Source organism: Balaenoptera physalus (assembly GCF_965194825.1).
Source record: "Balaenoptera physalus genome assembly, chromosome: 20".
Lineage (NCBI taxonomy): Eukaryota > Metazoa > Chordata > Mammalia > Artiodactyla > Balaenopteridae > Balaenoptera > Balaenoptera physalus.
Genome location: NC_138901.1, coordinates 41,897,947 through 41,925,542, shown reverse-complemented (window position 1 = coordinate 41,925,542; position 27,596 = coordinate 41,897,947). Strand labels below are relative to the sequence as shown.

Genomic DNA, 27,596 nt, shown 5'->3' with positions numbered 1-27,596 from the left:
AGTACAACAGCTGGCATACAGGGGCTGGCATCGAGTGAACAGACAAAAAGAGTTACTGACTGGAGGAGGGAAAGGAAGTGGGAGATGGTAGAGCTGAAGGATCGTCAGCAATAGGAGACGGAGGGCAAGCTGCAATTTCACTCACGCCTGACGGTGATGGCACAGGTTCTGGTTCCTTGCTGGATTCAATTCTATCTACCCTCTTGAAAAAACCATCCAGTGATATCTAGGTAGTAGCTCTTTTTTTCTCATCATAGGACACGGTAGCACTGGATTGCATTCTGAACGGCTGCTGCAACCTTCATGTACCGTTCTATGTTCGGGTCCTGTGCCTCAAAAACTAACAGTGCCTCCTCAAATAAAGAAAATCCCTTGCCATTTCCTGCATCCTGAATCTCTTCGGTTCTTCAGTTACTTCTTCCTCTTGTCTCTCTTCATCCTTTCTCTAGGCCTCCAATTCCATCAGGTCTGCGTTAGTAAGCTCCTTGTGTTGCACAGCAAGGAGTTCAATGAAGTCATCCTTTTGTAGATCTAGCTTGAAATAAAGATACTGTACTACTGTACTCTATTCAGTACTGTACAGTAAAGTACACAAAAGCACAACCTCTTGTAGAGGATACATGCACGTGACAATGTATGCCAGACACGTGAACTAACTTACGTGACTGGACATGACAATGCATGTTCACATATTTGAAAGTTTGCAACTTGAATGTTCGTATGTAGGGGACTTACTGTATTAAGTGTTCTTGCTACTTGGCCAACATTCATTTAAAAATACAAGCTTCCTTTCTCAAAAATAGGTAATTTAATAGTTTACCTTTATACCACCTCTCACAGGTCAGAATGGCCATCATTAAAAAGTGTACAAATAACAAATGCTGGAGAGGGTGTGGAAAAAAGAGAATCCTCCTACACTGTCAGTGGGAATGTAAATTGGCACAGCCACTAAGGAGGTTCCTAAAAAAACTAAAAATAGAGTTGCCATATTCTCGTGCAATCTCACTCCTGAGCACATATCTGGAGAAAACAATAATTTGAAAAGATACATGCACCCCCATGTTCATTGCAGCACTATTTACAGTAGCCAAGACATGGAAGCAACCTAAATGTCCACTGACAGATGAATGGATAAAGAAGATGTGGTACATACATACAATGGCATACTACTCAGCCATAAAAAATAATGAAATAATGCCATTTGTAGCAACATGGATGGACCTAGAGATTATCATACTAAGTGAAGTAAGCCAGACAGAGAAAGACAAATACCATATGATATCACTTACATGTGGAATCTAAAACATGCCACAAGGGACTTCCCTGGTGCCTCCCTTGCAATGCAGGGGACACGAGTTCAATCCCTGGTCAGGAAACTAAGATCCCACATGCTGCAGGCAACTAAGCCCATGCACCACAACGAAGATCCCATGTGCCACAACTAAGACCCAACTCAGCCAAATAAATAAATAAATATTTTTAAAAATGACACAGATGAACTTATCTACAAAACAGAAACAGACTCACAGGCATAGAGAACAGACTTGTGGTTGCCAAAGGGGAGGGGAAGTAGGGGAGGGATGGATTGGGAGTTGGGGATTAGCAGATGCTAACTGTTATATATAGAATGGATAAACATTCTACTGTATAGCCCAGAGAACTATATTCAATATCCCATGATAAACCATAATGGAAAAGAATATGAGAAAGAATGTATATATATATGCATAACTGAATCACTTTGCTGTGCAGTAGAAATTAATACAACACGGTAAATCAACTATATTTCAATAAAATAAATTTTAAAAAATAGTTTACCTTTAAAACTCAGTTCTGAAGTCCCTTCTAAGTTCACTCAAGTCCCACAGACTGGATGGAAGAAGAAAATGTGAAAAAAAAAAATGCTATGCCTTACAGTTCTGCTCAGCACAGAGGAGGCAGAGAGTATTCTAAAATAATTTGCTCCTGGGACTTCCCTGGTGGCTCAGTGGTTAAGAATCCACCTGCCAATGCAGGGGACGGGGTTTGATCCCTGGTCCAGGAAGATCCCACATGCCGCGGAGCAACTAAGCCCATGCACCACAACTACTGAGCCTGCGCTCTAGAGCCTGCTAGCCACAGCTACTGAGCCCGCATGCCACAACTACTGAGCCCAAGTGCCTAGAGCCCGTGCTCCACAACAAGAGAAGCCACCGCAGTGAGAAGCCCGTGCACCGCAATGAAGAGTAGCCCCCACTCGACACAGCCAGAGAAAACCCGCAGAAGACCCAAAGCAGCCAAAAATAAATAAATAAAAATAATAATAAAATAAAATAAAATAATTTGCTCCTACCCTAGCTTAGAAACGAAAATCATGATATTAGCACCCAAAAATAAATGCAATGCTTAGATTTTACTAGTTTCTGTCTTAAAGGTGGTCTTCTCTGATTTTGTCTCTAATTCTGAAGGGTGCACAATTTGGAGCTTGAAACCTCCCCAGAAGCATAGTAAGCGGTACTACTGAGTAAAACTGATAGTACACAGTACTTCAAGCGAAAAAAAAAACTGCTTTTTCCAAATTATTTAAAGAAATAACTTTTGTTAATCTTTTCAAAAAATGAGAAAAATGGAACTTTTCATCAAGGAAAAGCAATGATAAATTCAAGAGTAGGTTAGATCTCTTTAGAAAAAAACGGTCAAGTGTGTAAGTAGAGTTACCTAAAGAGAAAAGGTATGAATGCTCTATCCACACTAATGACAGCAAAACCACTTATCTGCAGAAACCACGACAGATTGAATTTCCATGGCTAATTAAGAACACATACAGGTTTGACACCTCTGGGACTCTGGCAGCAGTGATTCTAATTTTGTGTCTCCTACCAATTTGCCTTTGCACACGATGAATGTGACAGTGGTAGCCAGATTAGACTGACTATTTTGTTAAATACTGAGTTGCAAAAACAACAGGGTCAGAGTAAAGGCAAGGTTATAGAATTTAACCTCTTGAGACACATTGTCTCATAATTCCAAATACACAGGGTGGCTCTAATAGATGAGGAATGGACTATTACTTAGTAGATATTACTGATATTTACTAGCCATAGGAAGAAAAAATAGCAAAATAATTAGTGTCATATTTCTTCCAAGGTTAATTCTTTTTTTTTTTTTTTTAATTTTTACTTATTTTTGGCTGCATTGGGTCTTTGTTGCCGTGTGCGGGCTTTCTCTAGTTGTGGTGGGCAGGGGTTACTCTTCATTGCAGTGCTCGGGTTTCTCATTATGGTGGCTTCTCTTGTTGCGGAGCACGGGCTCTAGGCGCGTGGGCTTCAGTAGTTGCAGCACACGGCTCAGTAGTTGTGGCTCACGGGCTTAGTTGCTCCGTGGCATGTGGGATCTTCCCGGACCAGGGATAGAACCCATGTCCCCTGAACTGGCAGGTGATTCTTAACCACTGTGCCACCAGGGAAGTCCCCATAAGACTAATTCTTACAGTATATGTTTGAAAATTTTGAACTCAATAATTAAAAGCAAGATATGACTCCCAAATCAACAAATTAGTGAAAAAGAATAGTTAACACTGAAATAGATCCAAGGGTATATAAAAACTTAATAATTAATAATGGGAGTGTCACTAACCAATAGATCAAAAAATGGGTCATTTCACAGAAGACATTGGGAAACAAACCTGCTTGAAAGATTCAAATCCACTTCATGTCAAAATAATTTCAACTAAACTTGAATGGTATTTCAACATTTTAACCACAAAAACACTAGAAGAAAACATGAAATTTTAGTCCCATTTAACTGATCTCAGAAATGAAAAGGACATTTTAAAACATAAAACCATTGGAAATATAAGAAAGAAAAGTTCAAGAGGTATTTTAGTATATTCTATCCTGTATTTTCTTCTAGCATTTAAAAAATATGTATTCATTTACTGTAATGAAAAATGCTGCTGGGAAAATCCTTATATGTGTACCTTTTGCAAAGATACCCATATAATGAATTACTGGCAGTGGAACTTCTAGGTCAGAGGATATACATAGTTTAAATTTCAGTTGATAGGGACTGAAACTAGAAATAAGCTAATGGCTCATGAAAGTGCGTGTCTGCACACCTTTCCCAGCCCTACATATTATCAAACTTAAAAGGCTTTTGCCAGTCTGACAGGTAAAAAATATCTCATTGTTTCTTCTTGCACTTTTACATATTTTTCTTAGTTTAGCTCTTTAATCTACCTGTCATTTTATTTTACAGCTGGTCCAAGTTAAGGATTTCACCTTTTTTCCCCTTCAGGGATGGCAAGTTGTCCCAACAAAGGGATGGCCATGAGTCCTAATGTCAGTTAATAAATAATCAGCCCTGGGAATTCCCTGGCCATCCAATGGTTAGGACTCGGAGCTTTCACTGCCAGGGGCCGGGTTCCATCCCGGGGAACTAAGATCCTGCGAGCTGCGTGGCAACGGTGCGGCCAAACAAAGCAAAACAAAACAAACGCAAAAACCAAACCAAAACAAACAAACAAAAAAATCAGCCCTTTCCTCAACTGTTTGAAATGCTACATCCATCATATTCTCTTTTCACATGTATATATTGACCCTTTTCTGCACTCTCTCTGTTCTGTTCTATTATCTACTGGTCCTTTTGCCATTTCTCTGCCGCTCCCAACTTTATAAAATATTCTGATATCGGCGGGGCAACTAGTCATCTTAATATTCTTCTTTTTCAATAACATCTTGGCTATTCTCATCCATTTTCTCTTCTGGATACATTTTATTTTATTTTTTAAAATAAATTTATTAATTTTATTTATTTATTTTTGGTTGCATTGGGTCTTCGTTGCTGCATGCGGGCTTTCTCTAGTTGTGGCGAGTGGGGGCTACTCTTCACTGCGGTGTGCGTGCTTCTCATTGCGGTGGCTTCTTTTGTTGCGAAGCACAGGCCCTAGAAGCCCACGCACCGGAACGAAGAGTAGCTCCCACTCGCCACAACTAGAGAAAGCCCGTGCGCAGCAACAAAGACCCAACGCAGCCAAAAATAATTAATTAATTAATTAATTAATTTTTAAAAATGTCTCAAACATTTAGGGACCAAATAAATCATGTAGGCCTTCATAAGGAGTTTGTATATTATTTTAAATGTGATGGGAAGTCATGGAGTGCATTGAATAGGGGAATGACTTGATCTGATTCATGGTTTTGAAACATCGTGATAGTAGTTAGTGGAAAAAAGACTGCAGAGGTCCAAGAGTGAAAGAAAGGAGACTTGTGAGGAGACTAACATAATGGTCCAGTTGAGAGGTAATAGTGGCTTAGAATGGAATGGTAGCGGTGGATGTAGTGAAAAGTGGTGGGTTCAGTATTGATTTCGAAGATTTAGTGAAAAGGATTTGATGATGAATTAGAAGGATTGAAAATTGGTGGGGGACCTAGGGGGAAAGAGAATGGAGGGAAGAGAGGAATAAAAAAACTCCGATGCTTTTTGGCTTGAACAGCCTGGTGGATAGCGATGCTTATTGATATTGGTAAGAAAGGGAGGAGGAGATACGGAGAAGAAATTAAGAGCTCGTTATGACCATGTTAGCATTAGACACCTGTGTGGAACAGTCAGGTGTGCAGTTGCACACAGAGTCTGGGATGCAGTGTAAAGTTCAGACTGCAGATATAAATTTGGGAGTCATCAGACTTCCCTGGTGGCGCAGTGTTTAAGAATCCGCCTGCCAGGACTTCCCTGTTAGCGCAGTGGTTAAGAATCCGCCTGCCAAGGTAGGGGACACGGGTTTGAGCCCTGGTCCGGGAAGATCCCACATGCTGTGGAGCAACTAAGCCCGCGTGCCACAACTACTGAAGCCCACATACCTAGAGCCCGTGTCCACAACAAGAAAAGCCACCACAATGAGAAGCCCCCGCACGGCAACGAAGAGTAGCCCGCGCTCGCCGCAACTAGACAGAAAACCCGTGTGCAGTAACGAAGACCCAATGCAGCCAATAAATAAATAAATAAGTAAACAAATAAATAAAATTACTTAAAAATATCAGTAATAAAAAAATTTTAAACTATGCATTTAAAAAAATTTATGGGAGTCATCAGTGAATAGTTTTTAGAGCTATAGTCCTGGATGGTGTTACCTGGGAAGAGTGTATAGGAAAAGAAAAGATCCCATGACAAAGCCTGGAGTACTCCCAACAACCTGAGGTCTAGCTGCGGATAAATAGGCAAAGGAAAATGAAAACGGGTGGTCAGTCTATGTGGTAGGAAGAAACCAAGAATAGTGTGGTCTCTTACAAGCCAAGAGAACAAAGGTTCCAGAAAGAAGCAATGGTTTGACTTGTTACTAAGTTTCAAGAAGGAAACAGTGGTTCCCTTGCTGCTTCAGTTGGAACAGAGTCAGTAAGATCAGAAAAGTCATCATTTAGCTTCGGAAACAGAGAGGTCTGGTTATGTCATTAAAAACAGTCTCAGCAGCATCACGGGGATGGTTGCTTGACTGGAATGGGTTAAGGAGAAATTATGCAGTTGGAATTGGAAGTAGACTCTAGATAGAGACAACTCTTTTTTTTTTAATTAATTATGTTTGGCTGCGTTGGGTCTTCGTTGCTGCTCGTGGGCTTTCTCTAGTTGCAGCGAGCGGGGGCTACTCTTCGATGCGGTGTGCGGGCTTCTCATTGCGGTGGCTTCTCCTGTTGTAGAGCACGAGCTCTAGGTGCGCAGGCTTCAGTAGTTGTGGCACGCAGGCTCAGTAATTGTGGCTCGTGGGCTCTAGAGTGCAGGCTCAGTAGCTGTGGCACACGGGCTTCGTTGCTCCGCGGCATGTGGGATCTTCGCAGACCAGGGCTCGAACCCGTGTCCACTGCACTGGCAGGAGGCTTCTTAACCACTGTGCCACCAGGGAAGTCCCTGAGACAACTCCTTAAAATTTTTTGGGGGGACAGGGAGCAGAGAAATTGGGTAGAATCAGGAGTCAAGGTAGTTATTTTGTTTTTTGTTAAAATAGAAACCAGAACATATTTGTACAAAGATGGAAATGACCCCGTAGAAAAAGAGAAATTGATGAGGTAGGAGCAAGAATGGATAACTGGTGGAGCAAAGCTCTTGAGAAGGAGAGAGGAGACGGGATCTAGAATACAAACGGAGGGGTTGCCTTTAATGGTAGCAAGGCCTTGGCATCATGAAGGGGAGGATGAGGAACTGAGAAGCCAGGATATTGGATGGAAAATGTAGATAACATTTTGAAGAATAAAGTGGCTGAGAAGTGATAAGAATAGTGGAGGAAAGAAAGGATGACAGTGAGCCATGAACAAATGAAGGGGGAGTTAACAGGGATCAGTAGGTGACAGCATCTTGGTGTGGTGGCAGCTGGCATTAACGTTAAAAGAGCTTGGGTTTTGTGTTTTGTGTTTTTTAAAAAATATTTATTTATTTATTTGGCTGTGCTGGGTCTTAGCTGCAGCATGTGGGATCTAGTTCCCTATCCCGGAATCGAACCCGGGCCCCCTGCATTGGGAGCGTGGAGTCTTAACCACTGGACCACCACAGAAGTCCCAAGCTTGGGTTTTTGAAGGAGGAAGGAAGAGAAATGATTTGGGGGCAACATGAGAAGTTAGTTCGAAGATAAGAATACCTGTGAGAGGAAAAATAATCTCCTGTACTTGAAAAGTTGTAAGGGAGGTAGTTTTGCTAGGCGACAAACCAGTTTTCAGTTGGAAGAGGAAGTTGATGGAACATTTAGAGAAGAGGTTAAGAATAAAGAGGAAATGGCTGATAAAGATGTTGAAATCTGAAGGGTGGAGTGAAATGGTTAGGATGATTGGTAAAGAGCAGAGTACTGAATCAGATTAATAGAAGTAGAGAGTACCATGGAGATGCTAATCAGGGTAATGACGGATGACCTGGAGGCTACCGGTTGTGACTGAGTGAAAAGGATTATAGAGCATGATGGAATTATCTTTTTGTAATCTCTAGGAGTGGAAGGGAAGGTGAGTAAGCTGTTTAAGATGAGTAATATAGAGAGCTACACAAACTGTTGTCTCTTGCAGGTCTTGTGTTATGGAGGGTACTGAACTAGAATTGCTAATATTTCACTTAGGTTTTTTGCATTTAGTTATAAAATATGGTCTATAGATATCCTTCCAGCATTACAATTATTAGGTTTTAATAACAGGATTATGATTATCTTTCAAAACAAGCTGGGATTTTTTTCCAAGTGTTTTTACACTCTGGAACCATCTGGTGTAGTGCATTTTGACGTAGGGTATATCTTTGATTACATTTTCAATTTAATTGATCCAGTCAGATTTGCTACATTTTGAGGTGATTTAATTTATTTTTTAAATTTAATTTATTTATTTATTTACTTTCGGCTGCGTTGGGTCTTCGTTGCTGTGCGTGGGCTTTCTCTAGTTGCGGCGAGCAGGGCCCACTCGTTTTGGTGTGCGGGCTTCTCATTGAGGTGGCTTCTCTTGTTGCGGAGTACGGGCTCTAGGCACGGGGGCTACAGTAGTTGTGGTGCGCAGGCTCAGTAGCTGTGGCTCGCAGGCTCTACAGTGCAGGCTCAGTAGTTGTGGCACACAGGCTTAGTTGCTCCGTGGCATGTGGGATCTTCCCGAAGCAGGGCTTGAACCCGTGTCCCCTGCATTGGCAGGCGGATTCTTAACCACTGTGCCACCAGGGAAGCCCTACCTGTTGTATTTTTATTTTTATTTATTTTTGCCTGCGTTGGGTCTTTGTTGCTGTGCGCGGGCTTTCTCTAGTTGCGGCGAGCGGGGGCTACTCTTCGTTGCGGTGCATGGACTTCTTATTGCGGTGGCGTCTCTTGTTGCGGAGTACGGGCTCTAGGCGCACGGGCTTCAGTAGTTTTGGCACGCGGGCTCCGGAGTTGTGGCTCGTGGGCTCTAGAGCACAGGCTCAGTAGCTGTGGCGCACAGGCTTATTTGCTCCGCGCCATGTGGGGTCTTCCCGGACCAGGGCTCGAACCCGTGTCCCCTGCATTGGCAGGCAGATTCTTAACCACTGCACCACCAGGGAAGTCCTCAGGTGATTTTATTTATATGTTTATTGGCATAAGGATTTTTTTCTATTTGTATTTCTTGTCACATGTGAAAAAATGAACATTTTCCCCATTCCCAGTTCAGAACTAGTATCATTCCATTTGAAAAAACTCCAAGGCTGTAGAGGAAAGGGCACCCAGGAGAGCTGATGGTGATGTGGCCAAAAACTGGAAAAGGGAGCTTTGATTCACGACAAGAACGTGTGCTGTTGAGAACATACCAACCTGCCCACTCTGAGGCTTATTTTAATGCCGTTGAAGTCCGTGCAAAGGTTTTAGCGCTTAGACTGTAACTTACCAGAGGAAGACGGGAGAAGATAACCGAACTGTTGGAGCACTGGAGCGCTGGGTAGTTTTTGTAAGCTATGTTCTGATCCCGCCTAAGGAGGAAAATGCTGCACCCAGGGCTCGTCGGAAAAAGTACTACTTTTAACAAAAGCTGAAAAGATGTTTAAAAAGACAGTTAAGCCTTTTAAGTCTCCGACATACCCAGGTATATGAAACGAGACTGTGCAGCCGATGGTGGAAATTTCCCGAGTTTTCTTAACACAAACTGGATTTGCTCTCTCAACTCCCAGTCGGATCCATCCCACCGAAATCCAATTCAGCTGTGGCATGCTTTTTCCAGCCTGTTCGCAAACCACCTTCCGAAGTGAGGTTTCCCGCCATTTAACTTAAAGAAATGAAGGTCTTTCCTCCCAGATTCTCTACACTCGTGGGAGGACCAAGCCCACACGAGGCGAGCAGCGGAACGCCCAGGGCAGCAGACTGCATCATGATCCCCAGGATTGAGCAAAAAGGTGACATCAAATTGGTAGATAAGCGTTTAGCACCCGCCGAAAGGCGGGAGGGCGAAAACGCCCACTGCAAAGCGAAAACCAGCCAGGTCGCGCGCGGGCCCAGCGCCCACGGTGGGAGGAGGGAGGGCGGCCGTTGCGGGGAGGAGCGAGGGTTGAGGGCGGAGGGCGGGTTCGCTCCAACTCGACTCCGGATTGGTCGGGCCCAGAGAGCCGAGTGACGTCAGCCGGCGAGAACGTCTGATTTGTGTGGTGGGCGCGGGCAGCCGGCGGAGGCGTATTACGCAGGCGCAGCTGGTCGGCTCATTTCCCCCTGGCGCTTCTGCCAAGCTCTGGCGGACAAGTCTCGACATCGTGCGCCCCCCCACCCCCGACTCCGGGACCGCTCCCTCCCCCTTCTCGGCGTAGTCGAAGATAAACAATAGTTGGCCGGCGAGCGCCGAGTGTGTATCCCGCCGCCGGATTCGGCGGGCTGCGTGGGACCGGCGGGATCTCGGCCAGCCGGCCATGGCGGGGCTGTACTCTCTGGGAGTGAGCGTCTTCTCAGACCAGGGCGGGAGGAAGTACATGGAGGACGTTACTCAGATCGTGGTGGAGCCCGAGCCCACGGCTGAAGAAGAGCCCTCGCCGCGGCGGTCTCTCTCTCAGCCGTTGCCTCCGCAGCGGTCACCGCTGGCTCTTCCTGGCGGCGAAATCTCGGGGAAAGGCCCGGCGGTGGCAGCCCGAGAGGCTCGCGACGCGCCGCCGGACGCCGGGGCCTCGCCGGCTCCCGGCTGCTGCTGCCGCCGCTGTTCCTCGGTGGCCTTTTTCGCCGTGTGCGACGGGCACGGCGGGCGGGAGGCGGCACAGTTTGCCCGGGAGCACTTGTGGGGTTTCATCAAGAAGCAGAAGGGCTTCACCTCTTCCGAGCCGGCGAAGGTGTGCGCTGCCATCCGCAAAGGCTTCCTCGCTTGTCATCTCGCCATGTGGAAGAAATTGGGTAAGTTCCCCAGCTTGTTTGGCGCCCGCCTCTTTTTCAGGCAGTTTGGGGCCTTTTTAGCGCCAGTCCCGCGGTCCCCCGGCACGGAGAGCGCTCTCAGTGTCCATCGATGGGAGGGAAGACTTTTCTGGGTCTCAGCGCTCTTTCCAGGGTGGAGGTGCGGGCAAACAAAGTGGCTTTGGGAAGGATAGGATTGTTGTCTCCCTTCAAACGCTCATCGCTTTATTTCCAACACCCCCCCCCCGCCCCCGCCAAGGATCAATGGGGAGCAGTCCTCTCCCTTCGCGACTTCACTTTGGTGGCCGCCAGCGGAAACGTGTTTGAAACCTGGCGCCAGATTTTGGCCAAAAGATGCACTGAAAGACACGTTGCTATCTGGGACAGGCGAAGGAAGCGGGAGGTGGCAAAAATTAGACGAGGTCGGGTGCGTTCAGGGTGGTATGGCTGTAGACAAGACGGCAAAAATTAGAGTGTTTCCTTCCGATCTGTCATAATTTTGCTGTTGAAGGACTTGCCCCTGTCGGTTGCCTCCTACTGGTGGTGTCAGTCTTCCAGAATTGATCCTGGGTGGCTGGTAGTTGGAGTAAACTGTTGGATAATTCAGAAAGGCTAAAAAGTTATCATCTAGCGACTTAAAGTCTTGGAAGGAATTCGCTGTGGTGGTCATGAAATGTTTCTAAGATCTTTATGCTTGTCCGGCTTATGAAAAACAAAAGCGCGGAATGCGTTCCTACTGCTTAAACCGGCCGGGTTAAGGCGATGTGTTAAATTCACCTAGGGCTTTTTAAGAATGCACTTCCCCCCCCACCCCCACCCCCACCCTTTGGTAGTTGCCTTAGTTAATTGCTGTCAGATCGTTCTCCACAGTTCCTAGTTAAAAGTACTTGCAAATTTTAGCTGCCCGTCAAAGTAGCAAGAGATAAGGAATTACTGATGTGCCAAAAGGAGAGACCTTCATTTCTAAAAATTTGGTGTAGTTGTAGTTTCATCTAAGCTTTAAGTGTTCTCTAAAGCAGTCTGTGTTCCTGTACCCAACATATGTTATCATACAGAGTTACAGTTGCTTACCCATTGCTGTGAATGAATGGTCTGAATCTTTTTTTAAGAGAAAAGGTAATACTACTTCTGTCATTTTAAAAAGTCCTGTGGTTTATGGTAGAATAGTGTTGCTTTATTTTTAGCAGAGGGACAGAGACATAGAGAAGAGTGTAAAGGTTGGTCAAATACAGAACATTTTAAAAGGTATTGTCATAGAGTTGTAGAGTAGCTTCTTTCAAAGTCTCTTTTCTATTTGCCTGGCTTTCTGCCAGGAATTATTTGATTGACTCATAGAACAACCAGTCCGCCGGTGGGAGGCGTTTTCCATCCAATCCCAGAGGTCGCTATTATGGATTTGTTTTGTTTCTGTGTAGGCAGAGCACAGCTGAAAGCACCAGCAGTATATTCCAGAAATTTGTCATTTCATTGCTTGCAGGGCAAGTAGGAGTGGACAGCAAGACAAGATAGAGGCGGATTAGACACAAAGAACGATTTAGAGTCCTGTTTATTTTGCAGCACACTTGGGGCAACGTGAATTTGCCATATGTTTTCACTAAAAGGATAAAGTATAAACCCTGTTACTTGAACATATTTTTTAATAAAGCAGAAACCATGCCGTTAAATGTGAATGTGTATGTTTTTTGACATATATGTACTTTTTGAACCAAGATTTATACACCAGATGTTAAAGTTTGCTTTGTTCCACAGTTAACATCGTACTCCATCATCAAAACTTGAATTAAAAAAAAAAAAAAAAAAGTATGCTGAGCATATGGAAGTCTTGACACAGGAAACTCCCTGTGTCGAGTTTCCACTTTTGTAGTTCTCAATTGGTTATTGTAGTGGTTCTCAAACTTTTTGCTCTCAGAACCCTTTGTACTCAAAAATGATTTAGGGTCCTAAACAGCTTTTGTTGATGTGGGCTACATCTATCATATTTACTGTTTGAGAAGTTAAAACAGAAATTTTAAAAATATTTATTAATCTATTAAAAATAAACTTATTGTATGTTGACATTTTTAAGTTAAAAATCAATTTTTCCCCCAAATAAAAAATACTGAAATAAGAAATATTCTCATCTCTGCCTCTGCATTCAGTCTGTTATGCTATGTTTTCTGGTGAAGTATGTAAAGGAAAGGCAGTCTCACACACATGTATAGTAGGAAAAGGGAGGAATAGTTTGTCTTTTCAGATAGTTGTGGATATTCTATACCAAAGTGGTAGTTTCTTAAGACTAGTCAAAATAGAATCTGAAACCTCATCAATGAACTTTTCTATTTTTACATTAAGAGCCATTGGTCTGTCTTGCACTTTGAATCAATTTTTTACCCACGTGTGGTTTTGTGACATGGTGCATTAGTCTTTTGGAAAATAATGGTTCACTGAATTATGCGGCTCTTCCAAGTATTGATGCATTTCATTATACAATACTAAAGTATCCACATTTGTTAATATCACTGATCTCTTCAGAAAAGTCTTAAGATTGGGAAGTTATCAAGTTCATTGTAGTGGACACACATATTCTAAAATACGAGGTTTTGGGATTTCCCTGGCAGTCCAGTGGTTAAGACTCTGCGCTTCCAATGCAGGGGGTGTGAGTTTGATCCCTGGTGGGGGAACTAAGATCCCATATGCCACATGGTACGGCCTAAATAAATAAATAAATAAATAAATAAATAAATAAATAAATAAAATAAGAGGTTTTAAGCAGCAGTTAGAACTTTATCACTGGCAACAAATACTGTCAGTTGTTTCTCTTGAAATGAAAAACTCACTTTGTTCATTTTGAAGAAAATGTACGCTAAATGGCCAAGTCGCCGTCTTCTTTTTTTTTTTTTTTTTTTGGCCGCGCCATGTTGCTTGCAGGATCTCAGTTTCCCGACCAAGGGACACGGCAGTGAAAGGCCAGAATCCTAACCACTAGGCCATCAGGAACTCCCTGCCCAAGTCTTATTAACCCATTTTATCAGTCTTTCAAGTAAAAATGATGGTCTGTTAAAATTGTGGCTACTTCATTTCATAACTCACACAATCACAAGTGCTTTTCCTCTATACAGCCATAGTATGCAACAGAAGTCTATTATGCAGCTTCTCTTCTTGTCTTACAGAATGTTAAAAAGACGTGTATTCATGGGTGGAAGTTTAATAAAATTAATTTTTATTGCACCATCAAGGACATTATTAAGTTAAACTGGTTTGCCTTTTTTTTTTTTAAGTTGTGAGTGGCTATGGTGAGTACAGTGATTACTAGTTCACTTTGGTACCACTGTCTTGACTCCTGCTAAGGCACCAGCAGTTTTACTAAGCACTGCTTTTTTTTTTTTTTTTAAGATTTATTTTTAAATTTATTTTATTTATTTTTGGCCGCGTTGGATATTAGTTGCAGCTCGCGGGATCTTTCGTTGTGGTGTGCGGGCTCTTTGTTGTGGTGCGCTGGCTTCTCTCTAGTTGTGGCGGCGGGTTTTCTCTTCTCTAATTGTGGCGAGCAGGCTCGAGGGCACGTGGGCTCTTTAGTTTGTGGCACGCGGGCTCTAGTTGAGGCGCGCGAGCTCAGTAGTTGTGGCACGCGGGCTTGGTAGTTGTCCCGTGGCATGTGGGATCTTAGCTGCCTGACCAGGGATCAAACCCATGTCCTCTGCATTGCAAGGCGGATTCTTTACCACTGGACCACCAGGGAAATCCCCTAACCACTGCTTTTGAACCATCAGTGCAGGTATCAACACAGTGCAAAGGGCAAGTAAACTCAGAATTATTAAGAAAATAGTTTTGGCCTTGTGGAATCCCTGTAAATATCACTCATACCGTTGTGAGGTAACTGCTGTGTTTTATCTGCCTCTCAGCTAAATCTTGACGTCTTTGGGGGCAAAGATACCGCCTTACATATCTTATAGTTAATCTCTTAGGGCTAACCGTGCAATTCCTTGCCCAAAGTAGCTGCTAGTTTAGTTGAATTTCTGTGGGTGTAATGGTTAAATTGGCTTTCTTACTTTTTCTTTAATTAAAAAAACTTCCCCCTTTAAAAATTGTAAAATACACAGATTTACCATTTTAGCCAATTTTATGTGTACAGTTTAGTGGCATCAAGTACATTCTCAATATTTTGCAATAGTCACCACTGTCCATTTTCAGAACTTGCCCATTACCCAAATGGAAATTCTGTACCCATTCAACAGTAATTCTCCATTATCCTCTTCCCCAGTCCCTAGTAAACCTCTATTTTACTTTCCATTGCTATTAATTCACCTATTCTAGGTACCTCATGTAAGCGGAATCATACAGTATTTGTCCTTTTTGTGTCTTATTTCATTTAGCTTAATGTCTTTAAGGTTCGTCCACATTGTACCATGTATCAGAATTTTCTTCCTTTTTAAGGCTGAATAATATTCCACTGTATATATACACCACATTATGTTTATCCATTCGTCTATTGATAGACATTTGGGTTGTTTCCACCTTTTGGCTGTTATGAATAATGCTACTGTGAACATAGGTATACAAGTATCTGTTTGATTCTCTCTTTTCATTTCTTTTGGGTCTAAACCTGGAATTGGAATGGCTTGGACATTTGGTAATTCTGTATTTAACTTTCTGAGGAATCACCAAACTGTCTTCACAGCAGGTTCACTGTTTTACATTGCCACAAGCAGTGCTACAAGGGTCCTGATTTCTCCACATTCTTGCCAACACTTGATATTTTTCTTTTCTTAAAAAATAATAGCCATATTAATGGATGTGAAGGGCTTTCTTATATTTTTAAAGAATACCTTCTTTGTCTTCCTAAGCCTTTTTTTTGGCCCACGTGGCATGCGGGATTTCCCCGACCAGGTATAGAACCCGTGCCCCCTGCATTGGGAGCACAGAGTCTTAACCACTGGACCACCAGGGAAGTCCCCTAAGCCCTTATTGAGCTTGACCTCTCTAGCATTGTTCTAGTGCTTGTGTACTCTTGCCAAATAAAAAAGGAAAACATAATTTATCCAAAAATTTTTATATGACTTATTTTTATCTTGAGGCTAGGGGATTTGATAAATATAGCATGGAGTGAGAGAGTATGTGAATATATCATGTTTTTTTTTTTTTTTTTTTTTTGGCCATGCCATGAGGCTTGTGGGATCTTAGTTCCCTGACCAGGGATAGAACCTGGACCCCTGGCAGTGGAAGCGGGGAGTCCTAACCAACTGGACTGCCAGGGAATTCCCAACATATCCTTTTTTAAAAGTAATTTTTTTCATATTTTTATTACTTCTTGATCTTAAGTTACAGTATGTGCCTGATTTATGTATTTTCCTATGTCTGGATTTACTGTTCTTGTGTTATGCTTGCCTTCTAAGAAATAATGTTTCAAAGTTTGTGTGTGCTTCTTTAGGTTTATTCGTTTGAAATAATGTTCTTATTATCCTTTTCTTTTGATAGTTCAGAGAAGATAGTGAACAACATGCAGCTTTTATTCCTTTGAGCCATAGTTCATTGACTTATGTTATCAAGAGAGCCATTAGAAAGATAATGACATACTCTTGAAATAAATGTAGTGTGATCTCTGATGTGATTACAGGAAACTTGCCATAGTATTTGTAAAGGAAGATGAAATATGGGACGTTTTGTTTTTTTAATTTGTTCAAATGAAAATCAGAGCATTTACTTAAAAGAATATGGCCAAATGAATGAATTATGAAGAAGCTGGTCCTAACCTAAATTGTTGGTTCTGGTTTTGGCACATAGTTTTCATTATCTTAAGTTTAAAGACAGAGACAGAGACGGACAAATGCAGAAGAGGGGTGGAAGGGGTAAAGGGAAAGACAGGGAAAGCCAGGTAGAACTAAACTGGAAGAAAACCTTTATTAAATCATAGAATTTTAAACCTGTATCTTTATTTTAGTTTGATATTTCTCAGTTTTTACCATCAAGGACCTTCACCCTCTCACACATCACATGGTCTGAATGAGTTTGCCATATTTATCAAGTACCAGTTTTTTCCATTTTTGTTAATCAGTCATTACTTTCAATCAGTATTAGCAAATCTCTGCTACATGTTGTTGCATATATCTATAGTTCATTCCTTTTTTTTATTACCGAGTAGTATGCTGTTGTCTAGATATACCACAATTTGTTTATCCATTCACCTATTTTATATATATATATTTAGGCTGCGTTGGGTCTTTGTTGCTGCACGTGGGCTTACTCTAGTTGCGGTGAGCGGGCTTTTCTAACTGTGGTGGCTTCTCTTGTTGTGGAGCACGGGCTCTAGGTGCACGGGCTTCAGTAGTTGTGGCACACGGGCTCAGTATTTGTGGCTCGCGGGCTCTAGAGCACAGGCTCAGTAGCTGTGGTGCACGGGCTTAGCGCTCCGTGGCATGTGGGATCTTCCTGGACCAGGGCTCGAACCCGTGTCCCCTGCATTGACAGGCAGATTGTTAACCACTGCGCCACCAGGGAAGCCCTCCATTCACCTGTTGATGGGCATTTGGATTGTCTACAGCTTTTGGCTATTACAAATAAAGCTGATGTAAAGCTTTTCTTTACAGAAGTCCACTAATAAATGTAGAAGGAATGGGGACTTCCCTGGTGGTACAGTGGTTGAGACTCCACGCTCCCAATGCATGGGGGCCTGGGTTCGATCCCTGGTCAGGGAACTAGATCCCACATGCATGCTGCAACTAAAAGATCCTGCATGCCACAAATAAGACCCAGTGCAGCCAAATAAACAAATACATATATATATATTTTTAAATTTTATTTATTTATTTATTTATGGTTTATTTGTGGCTGTGTTGGGTCTTCGTTTCTGTGTGAGGGCTTTCTCTAGTTGCGGCAAGTGGGGGCCACTCTTCATCGCGGTGCGCGGGCCTCTCACTATCGCGGCCTCTCTTGTTGTGGAGCACAGGCTCCAGACGCGCAGGCTCAGCAATTGTGGCTCACGGGCCCAGTTGCTCCGCGGCATGTGGGATCTTCCCAGACCAGGGCTCGAACCCGTGTCCCCTGCATTGGCAGGCAGATTCTCAACCACTGCGCCACCAGGGAAGCCCCATATTTTTTTTTAAATGTAAAAGGAATGATAGAACCCGAAAATCTCATTTGGTAACCATCATAATAATTGATTCAGCCAAGAAACATCAATAAATGCTACAACTAGTAGGTAAAACTTTGAGGAACAGAATTGCTATATTACTTTCCTAGAGGTGCTGTAACAAATTAGCACAAATTGGGTGGCTTAAAACCACAGAAATTTATTCTCTCATGGTTCTGGAGGCCAGAAGTCTGAAATCCAGGTGTGAGCAGGGTTGATTCCTTTTTGGAGGTTCTGAGGGAGAATCTGTTCCATGCTCTCCCCTAGCTTCTGGTGGCTGGCAGCAATCCTTGTCATTTCTTGGCTTGTAGATGCATCACCCAATCTTCACTGTCTTTATATTGCCTCCTCTGTGTCTTCTCTTCTCTTCTCTTTTAAGGACACTTGTCTTTGGACTTAGGGCCCACTGTAATCCAGGGTGATCTCTTCTTAAGATCTTTAACCTAATTACATCTGCAAAGATCCTTTTCCCAAGTAAGGTCACATTCACAGGTTCTGGGTGAGCATATCTTTTATTGAAGTTGCGGGGGGGCACCACTCAACCCACTCCAAGGATATTTATGTCGTCTCAGATAATCTCCCTATGAACACTTTTTAATTACAAAAGGAAAAGGATTATAGGGGGAAACCTGGTAGACAGCACCTTAATTGAGTGATCAAGAGTATCATCACTTTTAATGGGACAAATTGAAATTGTATACTGCCTGCAGGGAGAAGATCATATTTAATACTTCTGTGATATTCCTGCCAAAAATGTGTAATCTGATTACAAACATGAGGAAACATGAAACAAACCCAAACTGTGAGACATCCTTGAAATGACTGGCCAAGTACTCCTAAAAAGCATCAAGGAAACACTGAGGAATTGTTCCAGATTGGAAGAGAATAAAGATACATAATAAGTAAATATAACAAGGGATCCTGAATTTTATCCTTTTACTATAAAGCATATTGTTAGGATAGTTCATGAAATTTGCATGAGATATATGGATTAGATGGTTGTATGGGATCAATGTTAATTTCCTGATTTTGATGGTGTATCGTAGGAATTAGATACTATAATAGTATTTGGGAGTGACGGTATATTTTGTTGGCAGTTTGCTTTCTATTGGTTCAAGAAAAAAATTCTTTGGATTATTCTTGGGGGAAAAAAAAAAAAAGTAAACCTGAAGAAGCAGGTCTCAGATCAGAAACCTTGGATACCTCCAGGAATCTAGGTAGCAGTTTCATCAGAGCCCTGCTGCTGGATGCATACCAGGCTATATTTATTTGTTTCAGTACAGAGAATAAGTCAGAAACTTGCAGCAGCATTTGGAATCACCATTTGATTATAATTCCGTGTCATTTTCCAAGAGCTCTCAGACTTTTACAGTGGTCAAATTATAGAATGGAATATATCGCATCACCACCTCAGCTCATGTTTTAATGGTGACACCAATCTTTGTTATTCTTTGAGAGATGTGATAACGCTTTTAATTTTCTCTTTTGGAAGAGAGTATCATTGGTGGTCTTGCACTTGGCCTTTTCTACCCTAATAGGCTTTTGAGCAATCAATGAAGAGCTATGACGGGAAGCTATTAGTTGCTGAGGTTATTTGGGGACCAAACTAGCTGTGGCATAGGTTTGGGATTCCATTGGTTCTGAGGTGGACTGTATTGAAAGTCCTATTTAGTACCTGACCTCCATGAGCCTTAGCTCTTATCAGTGGACTGTGGCTGTGTTCTGTAGCCCCAGAATTATTATCTTAGAGCCATCGTTCAGTAGTTACTCAATGTTGTGGTTATTTCTTTTTCCTTGGTGTATAGCTACATGTGAAAATGGCCACATATCACTTTGAAGAAGGTTAACAATTCTTTAACTAAACTTGGAAGATTTTCTTTTTGTTTTTTGTTTTGTTCCCTGTTTTTTTGTGAAAGACCATTCTGCAGATCCAATTTTTCTTCTGCCCTGTTGTCAGCGAGGTAACCGTACCAGATTTTCTTTGGGTGATTAACTGCTCCTATCTGATCTCTGTCACCTCAGGGTTCTCCCATCCACAGAGATCAGGGAACCCATTTTCATTGCAGCCTCTTCCCTTAGTATTTCTTGCCTAGACAGAAGAGTCAGTAAACTGTGTTTAAAAGATTTTAGTGTACCATATATAAAATAGACAAACAATAAGGATTTACTGTATAGCACAGGGAATATATTCAATATCTTGTAATAACCTATAATGGAAAATAATAATAATAAAAAAGAACATATAGGGACTTCCCTGGTGGTCCAGTGGTTAAGGCTCCGTGCTTCTGGGCTTCCCTGGTGGCGCAGTGGTTAAGAATCCGCCTGCCAATGCAGGGGACACGGGTTCGAGACCTGGTCTGGGAAGATCCCACATGCCGTGGAGCAACTAAGCCGGTGCGTCACAACTACTGAGCCTGCACTCTAGAGCCCGCGAGCCACAACTCCTGAAGCCCACATGCCATAACTACTGAAGCCTGTGCACCTAGAGCCTGTGCTCTGCAACAAGAGAAGCCCTCGCAATGAGAAGCCCCCGCAATGAGAAGCCCCGGCTCGCTGCTACTAAAGAAAGCCCACGCAGAGCAACGAAGACCCAATGCAGGCAAGCAAGCAAGCAAGCAAGCAATAAATAAATAAATAAATAAATAAATAATAAATATTTTAAAAAAAAAATCTGCCTGCCAATGCTGGAGACACAGGTTCAAGCCCTGGTCCGGGAAGATCTCACATGCCACGGAGCAACTAAGCCCGTGTGCCACAACTACTGAGCCTGTGCTCTAGAGCCCGCGAGCCACAACTCATGAGCCCATGTACCACAACTACTGAAGCCCGTGCACCTAGAGCCTGTGCTCCGCAACAAGAGAAGCCACCGCAATGAGGAGGCTGCGCACCGCAACTTAGAGTAGCCCCTCGCTCGCCGCAACTAGAGAAAGCCTGCACACAGCAACGAAGACCCAACGCAGCCAAAAAAAAAAAAAAATAATAATAATAATAATAATAATAATAAATTAAGGGAAAAAAAGGACTGCGCTTCCACTGCAGGGGGCACCGGTTCAATCCCTGGTGGGGGAACTAAGATGCCACATGCCACATGGCGTGGCAAAAAAAAAAAAAATATATATATATATATATATGTATGTATGTATATATATATATATAATTATAACCAAATCACTTTTTTTATAACAATGTTTTTTTTTCAATTTATTTATTTTATTTATTTATTTTTGGCTGCACTGGGTCTTCATTGCTGCACACAGGATTTTTCTAGTTGTGGCGAGAGGGGGCTACTCTTTGTTGTGGTGCGCAGGCTTCTCATTGCCGTGGCTTCTCTTGTTGTGGAGCACGGGATCTAGGCAGGCTTCAGTAGTTGTGGTTCGTGAGCCCTAGAGTGCAGGCTCAGTAGTTGTGGCGCATGGGCTTAGTTGCTCCGAGGCATGTGGGATCTTCCCAGACCAGGGCACGAACCCGTGTCCCGTGCATTGGCAGGCAGATCCTTAACCACTGCGCCACCAAGGAAGTCCTTAGTCTTTGTTTTAATGACTTAATGCACATTTTCTAAAGGATACTTAAGTCGGAGTTCATATACTATCTGATACTGTCTTTTTAATATGCTCCTAGTTTTAAGTCATTTTTTTTAAATTAAAAGATTAAAATGTAAAGTAGAAAACAAGAAAGGCTAACTAAGGAAGACAAATTAAAGAGGTAGCTTCCTTAATATATAAATTTATTGCAGTTTCAATCAGAACCTCCACAGGGTTTTTTTTTTTTTTTTTTTTTAAACTCAGCTTTATTACCAAAGACACACTCTCAGACACTTCATTCAGTCCTCAATTCTTTTTTTTTTTTTAATATAAATTTATTTATTTACTTATTTTTGGCTGCGTTGGGTCTTTGTTGCTGGGTGCGGGCTTTTCTCTAGTTGCGGTGAGCGGGGGCTCCTCTTCATCGCGGTGTGCAGGGTTCTCATTGCGGTGGCTTCTCTTGTTGCAGAGCACGGGCTCTAGGCGCATGGGCTTCAGTAGTTGTGGCTCGCGGGCTCTAGAGCGCAGGCTCAGTTGTTGTGGCGCACGGTCTTAGTTGCTCCGCAGCATGTGGGATCTTCCCGGACCAGGGCTCGAACCCGTGTCCCCTGCACTGGCAGGCGGATTCTCAACCACTGCACCACCAGGGAAGCCCCCACAGGGTTTGTTTTTTAATTTTGCAAGTTGCTTCTGAAGTTCATATGGAAAAATACTTGAGAATATTGAAAAAGAAGAATAATTGGTGGATACTTAAACTCCCTATTATTAAAAAGCACCATAAATAGATTAGTAGGATGAGTCCAGAAATAGATCTGAGGCAAAATGTGACATATGATAAAAGGTGACATTTCAAATGAATAAGGAAAGCATGGATTATTCAGTATTTTTAGATCATTGTGGAATATCTTTCGTATGTTAGTGCTTTTGACAAAAAATGTGATTTAAATATTAACATTGCTTTGAATATCCTTTTTATTTTTAGCTTTTTTTCTCCTTTTTCATCTCGTTTTAGGTGCTTTTTGCAAACAGCTAAATTACTTGTATGCTGTAGGTAAATTTTGTTTTCTGAATGTGGTTAAGAACCCTTGTTTCTGGGAGTTCACTTCGTTCGCATTTATTATGATAATAGATTTTTTTTTTCAGGTTCTTAGCTGCAGAAGACAATGTTTTCTAGTTTTCTTTTTTTAAAAAAAGGAAAAAAGAAAATGTTTTAGCAAGAGCTATAGTTAACCCATAAAATAATTGAAAGGGCTAAAGAAACATACACCATACTCTACGCTGGGCTTCTGGAAATGACGTCTAACCAGACTGCAAAACTGCATGGGCTAGGGAGCTGTCTGCTGTGATCTGTTTGCAAAATTGATGCCTTCTTCCTGCTGCTTGTTTTTCTTTTAACTTAAAAAAGGTGTGAAATATAACATAGCATGCATACATAAAAGGCCATAAAACATAAATGTACACTTTAATAAATAATCATAAAATGAACACCATCCAGTTACAAAAGAGAACATTGCCTGTACACCAGAAGCCCCTGTATGCCCTTTCTGATCTCATATTTCTGTCTTCCCCCAAGAGGCAACCACGATCTTGACTTTGTGATTATAGGTCTGTAGTGATTTACTTATTTTTCTTAATAGTTTTACCTCTTGTCTGTAAATATGATAGTGTTTTTTTTTTCTGAAGAAAATCATGCTGAATGTATTCTTTTATCTCATCCTTCTTGTGAGATTCTCACCCATTATATGTAGTATACAGTCTGTTGTTATGTTGAAGGACATTTGAGCTGTTGCCCATTTTTAGCCCATATGAACAGTGCTGCTATGAACATTCATACGTATTGTGTGTCATGAATTTATGCTGTATACCAGTGGGTAGTGAGTAGTCAAGAGTATACGTATCTTCACCTTTACTATATAATGCCTAGATGTTTTCTAAAGTAGTTGTACCAGTTTATACTCCTCTACCAGTAGTTGATGATAGAACATGTTACTCCACATTCTTAACTTACTCTTGTCAAACTTTAATTTATGCAGCAATCTGATAATTATGTTGTGGTATCTCATTATGGCTTTTATTTTTTAATTAATTAATTTATTTATTGAGTTATTTATTTATTTATGTATGTGTTGGGTCTTCATTGCTGAGCACGGGCTTTTCTCTAGTTGTGGAGAGTGGGGGCTACTCTTCGTTGCGGTGCGCAGGCTTCTCATTGAGGTGGCTTCCCTTGTTGCAGAGCATGGGCTCTAGGCGCGGGCTTCAGTAGTTGTGGCTCATGGGCTTTAGAGCGCAGGCTCAGTAGTTGTGGCACACGGGTTTAGTTGCTCTGTGGCATGTGGGATCTTCCCGGACCAGGGCTCGAACCCGTGTCCCCTGCATTGACAGGTGGATTCTTAACCACTGTGCCACCAGGGAAGTCCTCATTATGGCTTTTAATTTGTATTTCCGTGATGATTAAAGAAGCCAAACACCTCTGCATGCTTTTTGGCTCTTTGGATTTCCTCATTTGTAAAAGCCTGTTCAGGTCCTTTATCCGTTTTTCTATTGAGTAGTCTTCTTGATTTGATTTGTTTTAGCATTTTATATATTCTGGATACCATTCCTTTGGTGTGTATATATTACAAATATATCCTCTTCCATTCTGTGAGTTGTCTTTTCACTCTAGTAATCATATCTTTTGATGAACAGAAATTCTTAATTTTGATGGTAGTGCAACTTCACAATCATTTTCTTATATGGCTAGTCCATTCTTTGTCTTTAGGAAATCCTTCCCCACCTTGAGATCATAAATGTACTTTCTTGTGCATTTTCTAAGCATTTTAGCTTTGCTTTTCATGTTAGGTCTTTAATGTACCTGGAATTGATTTTGTGTGTGTGTGTGTGTGTGTGTTTGGCATCAGGGACACAAAGTTGTTTGTTTGTTTTTTAAATTTTATCCCAGTTCCATTTATTGAATGTCTGTCCTTTCTCCACTGTTCATATGTCAAGTGTCTGAATATGCATGGATCTGTCTCTGTGCTCACTGTTGTATTTATTCACTGGCTTTTACAACTTTTCCAAACAGGTCTTATTAGAGATTCGTTAGCACTGTTGGCAGATTTATCACACCTTTCGCTGTTATTGTGAATGGGATCTTTTTTTTTTTAAGTTACATTTTGTAATTTTTTGTTGCTGTTTTACAAAAGTAGAATTCATATTTTATATAACTATTTATATCCAGTAACCTTACTGAACTTTATCAATACCAGTAATCTATCCACAAATGTTTTCTTTAGGGCCTTTTTTTTTTTTTGGCAACTCCACTTGGTGCCTCTCAGGCTGGTTGCTTTTCTTAAATACATAATGGTGATAACAACAAAAACTAATGTTTATTGAGCACTAACTATGTGTCTGGTACTGTTGCTGATAGTTTTACATGTGTATATTTTACATGTGTTTTAAACCAGCTGTTCTGGTTCCCTTAGCATTTGTGAAGGTCATTATTTTGTATACTGCAAGCAGCCCTCTGTTGTGAGTGACAGGTCACTCTGGAGGGTGAGTTCCATCTGTGGGATGGGATGGGATGGGGAGATGCACTGTAGTGTTCAAGAGATGGCTTTTCAGCATATGTAATATTGGAAAAGAAAAGAACTAGTTAGCCCAAATATATTAGAGAAGCCTTGTGGCTATAAAAGTTGTGTGGCACCCGTCCATTTGTGGGGGGGGGGCTTATTTCTTCTCCCACATCCCCTTTGAGACCCTGTTGTCCCTATCAGCCGATGCACCACTTTTCTTAAAAGAGAGGTATTATAGTTACTGGCATCTTAGGAACTTAAATGTTTCACCTTTTACCATGCAGGGAGTTTAGGCACTGACCTAGCTCCTGCAGTTTTAAATGAATCTGCCAAGCTTCTACCATCCATTCCTGACTTCAGCCTTTGCCACTGCCTCTGAGTTTGAACTTTTCTGGAACTCTGTTAATGGGGAATACTGATGTACTGCCTCCTCTACTGACTGTGCTTTTTCCTTATGTTGGATTACAAATTTTGCATTCTGATTTTCCCCTCAGTATAGTTCCATTTGTTTAAAATTACAGGAATTTCTCAGATTTTCTTATGACCCTTCTCTGTGTTTCATGACTGCTCTGGACTTTTTCTAATATTTATATTCTGTCCTTTCAGTAGGATTTTGATGGGGAGAATATGTCAGTGTTTGGACTTAGTTTGCTGTCTTGAACTGTAACCTGTAGTTTAATATTACAGAATATTTTAGAATTTTAAATGATAGTGAATATAATCAGTCAGTATAGGTTTTGGAATTAGGTATATGGGATCTTTGCCACTTAAAATACTTGAGTTATTTTGTAAATCAAATTTTGTAATCATTCAAAGTTTTGGTTTCCTCATCTGTGAAATGCAAATAATGAAACTAATCTTACCTATCACTTAGGTTTATTAGTATTATATGAGATAATACAATACATGTAAAGCTCTTAGCACAGAAAGTGGTATCCAGTAAGCGCTCAATAAATGTTATTTATTAGGTTATGAATATTCAACAGTTGTTTCAAAAACAAATCCAGTAGCTTTTTCTGAAAATCTTCTTGAAGTGAAATTAATAAACAGATGATAAGCTGCTAGCAGTATGGTATCAAAACTTTTAACATATCCTTGCCACTAAATGTAATTAAGACTAAGACTTATGTGGAATTAGTAAATCTATGCTGTAACATTTTTCTCCTAGGATCGGCTTGATGGTCATAATATAATTGCATTATTTATAAAATTAATTTATTAATATGTGAATGAAGGGATTAATACAAGTCCTTCTTTAATACCTTTCAAAATATTTTTCTTAAATATTTTCCTATGCTAATTCAAATTTTAACAGGCTAATTCAGCATATGTTGGCATTTTTATTCTGCCACAGGATTAATGTATACACCTGAAAGAGTAAAATGTTTTATTTTTTATTACAGCAGAATGGCCAAAGACTATGACAGGTCTTCCCAGCACGTCAGGGACAACTGCCAGTGTGGTCATCATACGGGGCCTGAAGATGTATGTAGCTCATGTGGGTGACTCAGGGGTGGTTCTTGGAATTCAGGATGACCCAAAGGATGATTTTATCAGAGCTGTGGAGGTGACACAGGACCATAAGCCAGAACTTCCCAAGGAAAGAGAACGAATTGAAGGACTTGGTGGGAGGTAATTATTGTCCTATTTTGTCTTTCTTCTCTTGGTTCTATTTAGTCCTTTTCTGCTTTACTTACCAGATTTACCTACTTCTCCCTTTTAATGAAGTTACAGATTTTTAGTTTGCCTGATGAAGTACTCATGTATGTTCATATTTATCTTATTATTTTGAATTGATTGTTTTATTTCTGATAATGGCTCCAAAGGGAAATAATATTTTAATATTATTATTAAATAATAATAATATTATAAATAATAATAATAATATTTTGTTACTCAAGTAACAAAACATACAAGGATTTATTTAAAACCTTTTACATAAATACTGATCAGCATGCCCTTCAGAATCTGGACAGAGCAGCCCTTAGAGTTCCAGAGTAGGACAATTTGATATTTATTTCTTTAGGCTGTGCTGGGTCTTAGGTGGTCTTTGTTGTGGCATGCATGCAGGATCTAGTTCCCCGACCAGGGATCGAACCCGGGTCCCTTGCACTGGGAGCTTCAAGCCCTACCCACTGGACCACCAGGGAAGTCCCCCAGAGTAGAACAATTTGAGTCTGTCTTTGGGAATAGAATTCTGTTAGAATTAGCCTTCAGTTTTTCCCTTTGATTTCTAAGTCATATATGCTGCAAACTCCTGTTTCAACTTATTGTCTCAATATGTATCGAGATAGTTTGTAAACTGTGAACTGAATTTGACTTAAGCGTAATATTTTTATGCTACAAACTAAAATGTAAGATTATTCTAAAAATCAGAGGAATGAGTAACATAAGAAAATTTAAAAATTATTCTAATACTAATTTTTAAAAATCAAGGATTAAGGCAAGTTAAACAGAATCCAGTGTTTTCTAAATAATCATTCTAACTCAAGTGTTACCATGATATTATTACTTGCCTCCTCTTTCTTGCTTTTTTCTTTTTTTTAAGAAGCCCCAGGGTTTTTTTGTTTGTTTGTTTTTTTCTTTTCTGCTGCATCGGGTCTTAGTTGCGGCACGCAGGA

General features: G+C 41.2%; 1 protein-coding gene and 1 long non-coding RNA gene across 2 annotated transcripts in view; one reads left to right on the top strand and one right to left on the bottom strand.

Moving 5' to 3' along the window:
• Nucleotides 1-4,774: 4,774 nt before the first annotated feature.
• LOC309649799 lies at nt 4,775-7,639 on the bottom strand. The gene is made up of 2 exons (XR_014257306.1): nt 5,737-7,639; nt 4,775-5,695 (listed from the first exon to the last, which is right to left on the bottom strand). It is a non-coding gene; the product is annotated as an uncharacterized lncRNA (long non-coding RNA).
• Nucleotides 7,640-10,073: 2,434 nt separating this feature from the next.
• The window catches only part of PPM1D (protein phosphatase, Mg2+/Mn2+ dependent 1D), a 52,823-nt gene continuing 35,300 nt past the window's right edge, over nt 10,074-27,596 (top strand). Inside the window, exons 1-2 of the mRNA XM_082440018.1 lie at nt 10,074-10,801; nt 26,379-26,607. Of these exons, the coding sequence (XP_082296144.1) occupies nt 10,330-10,801; nt 26,379-26,607 (701 nt within the window). The 5' untranslated portion in view covers nt 10,074-10,329. The remainder of the gene's footprint in view (nt 10,802-26,378; nt 26,608-27,596) is intronic.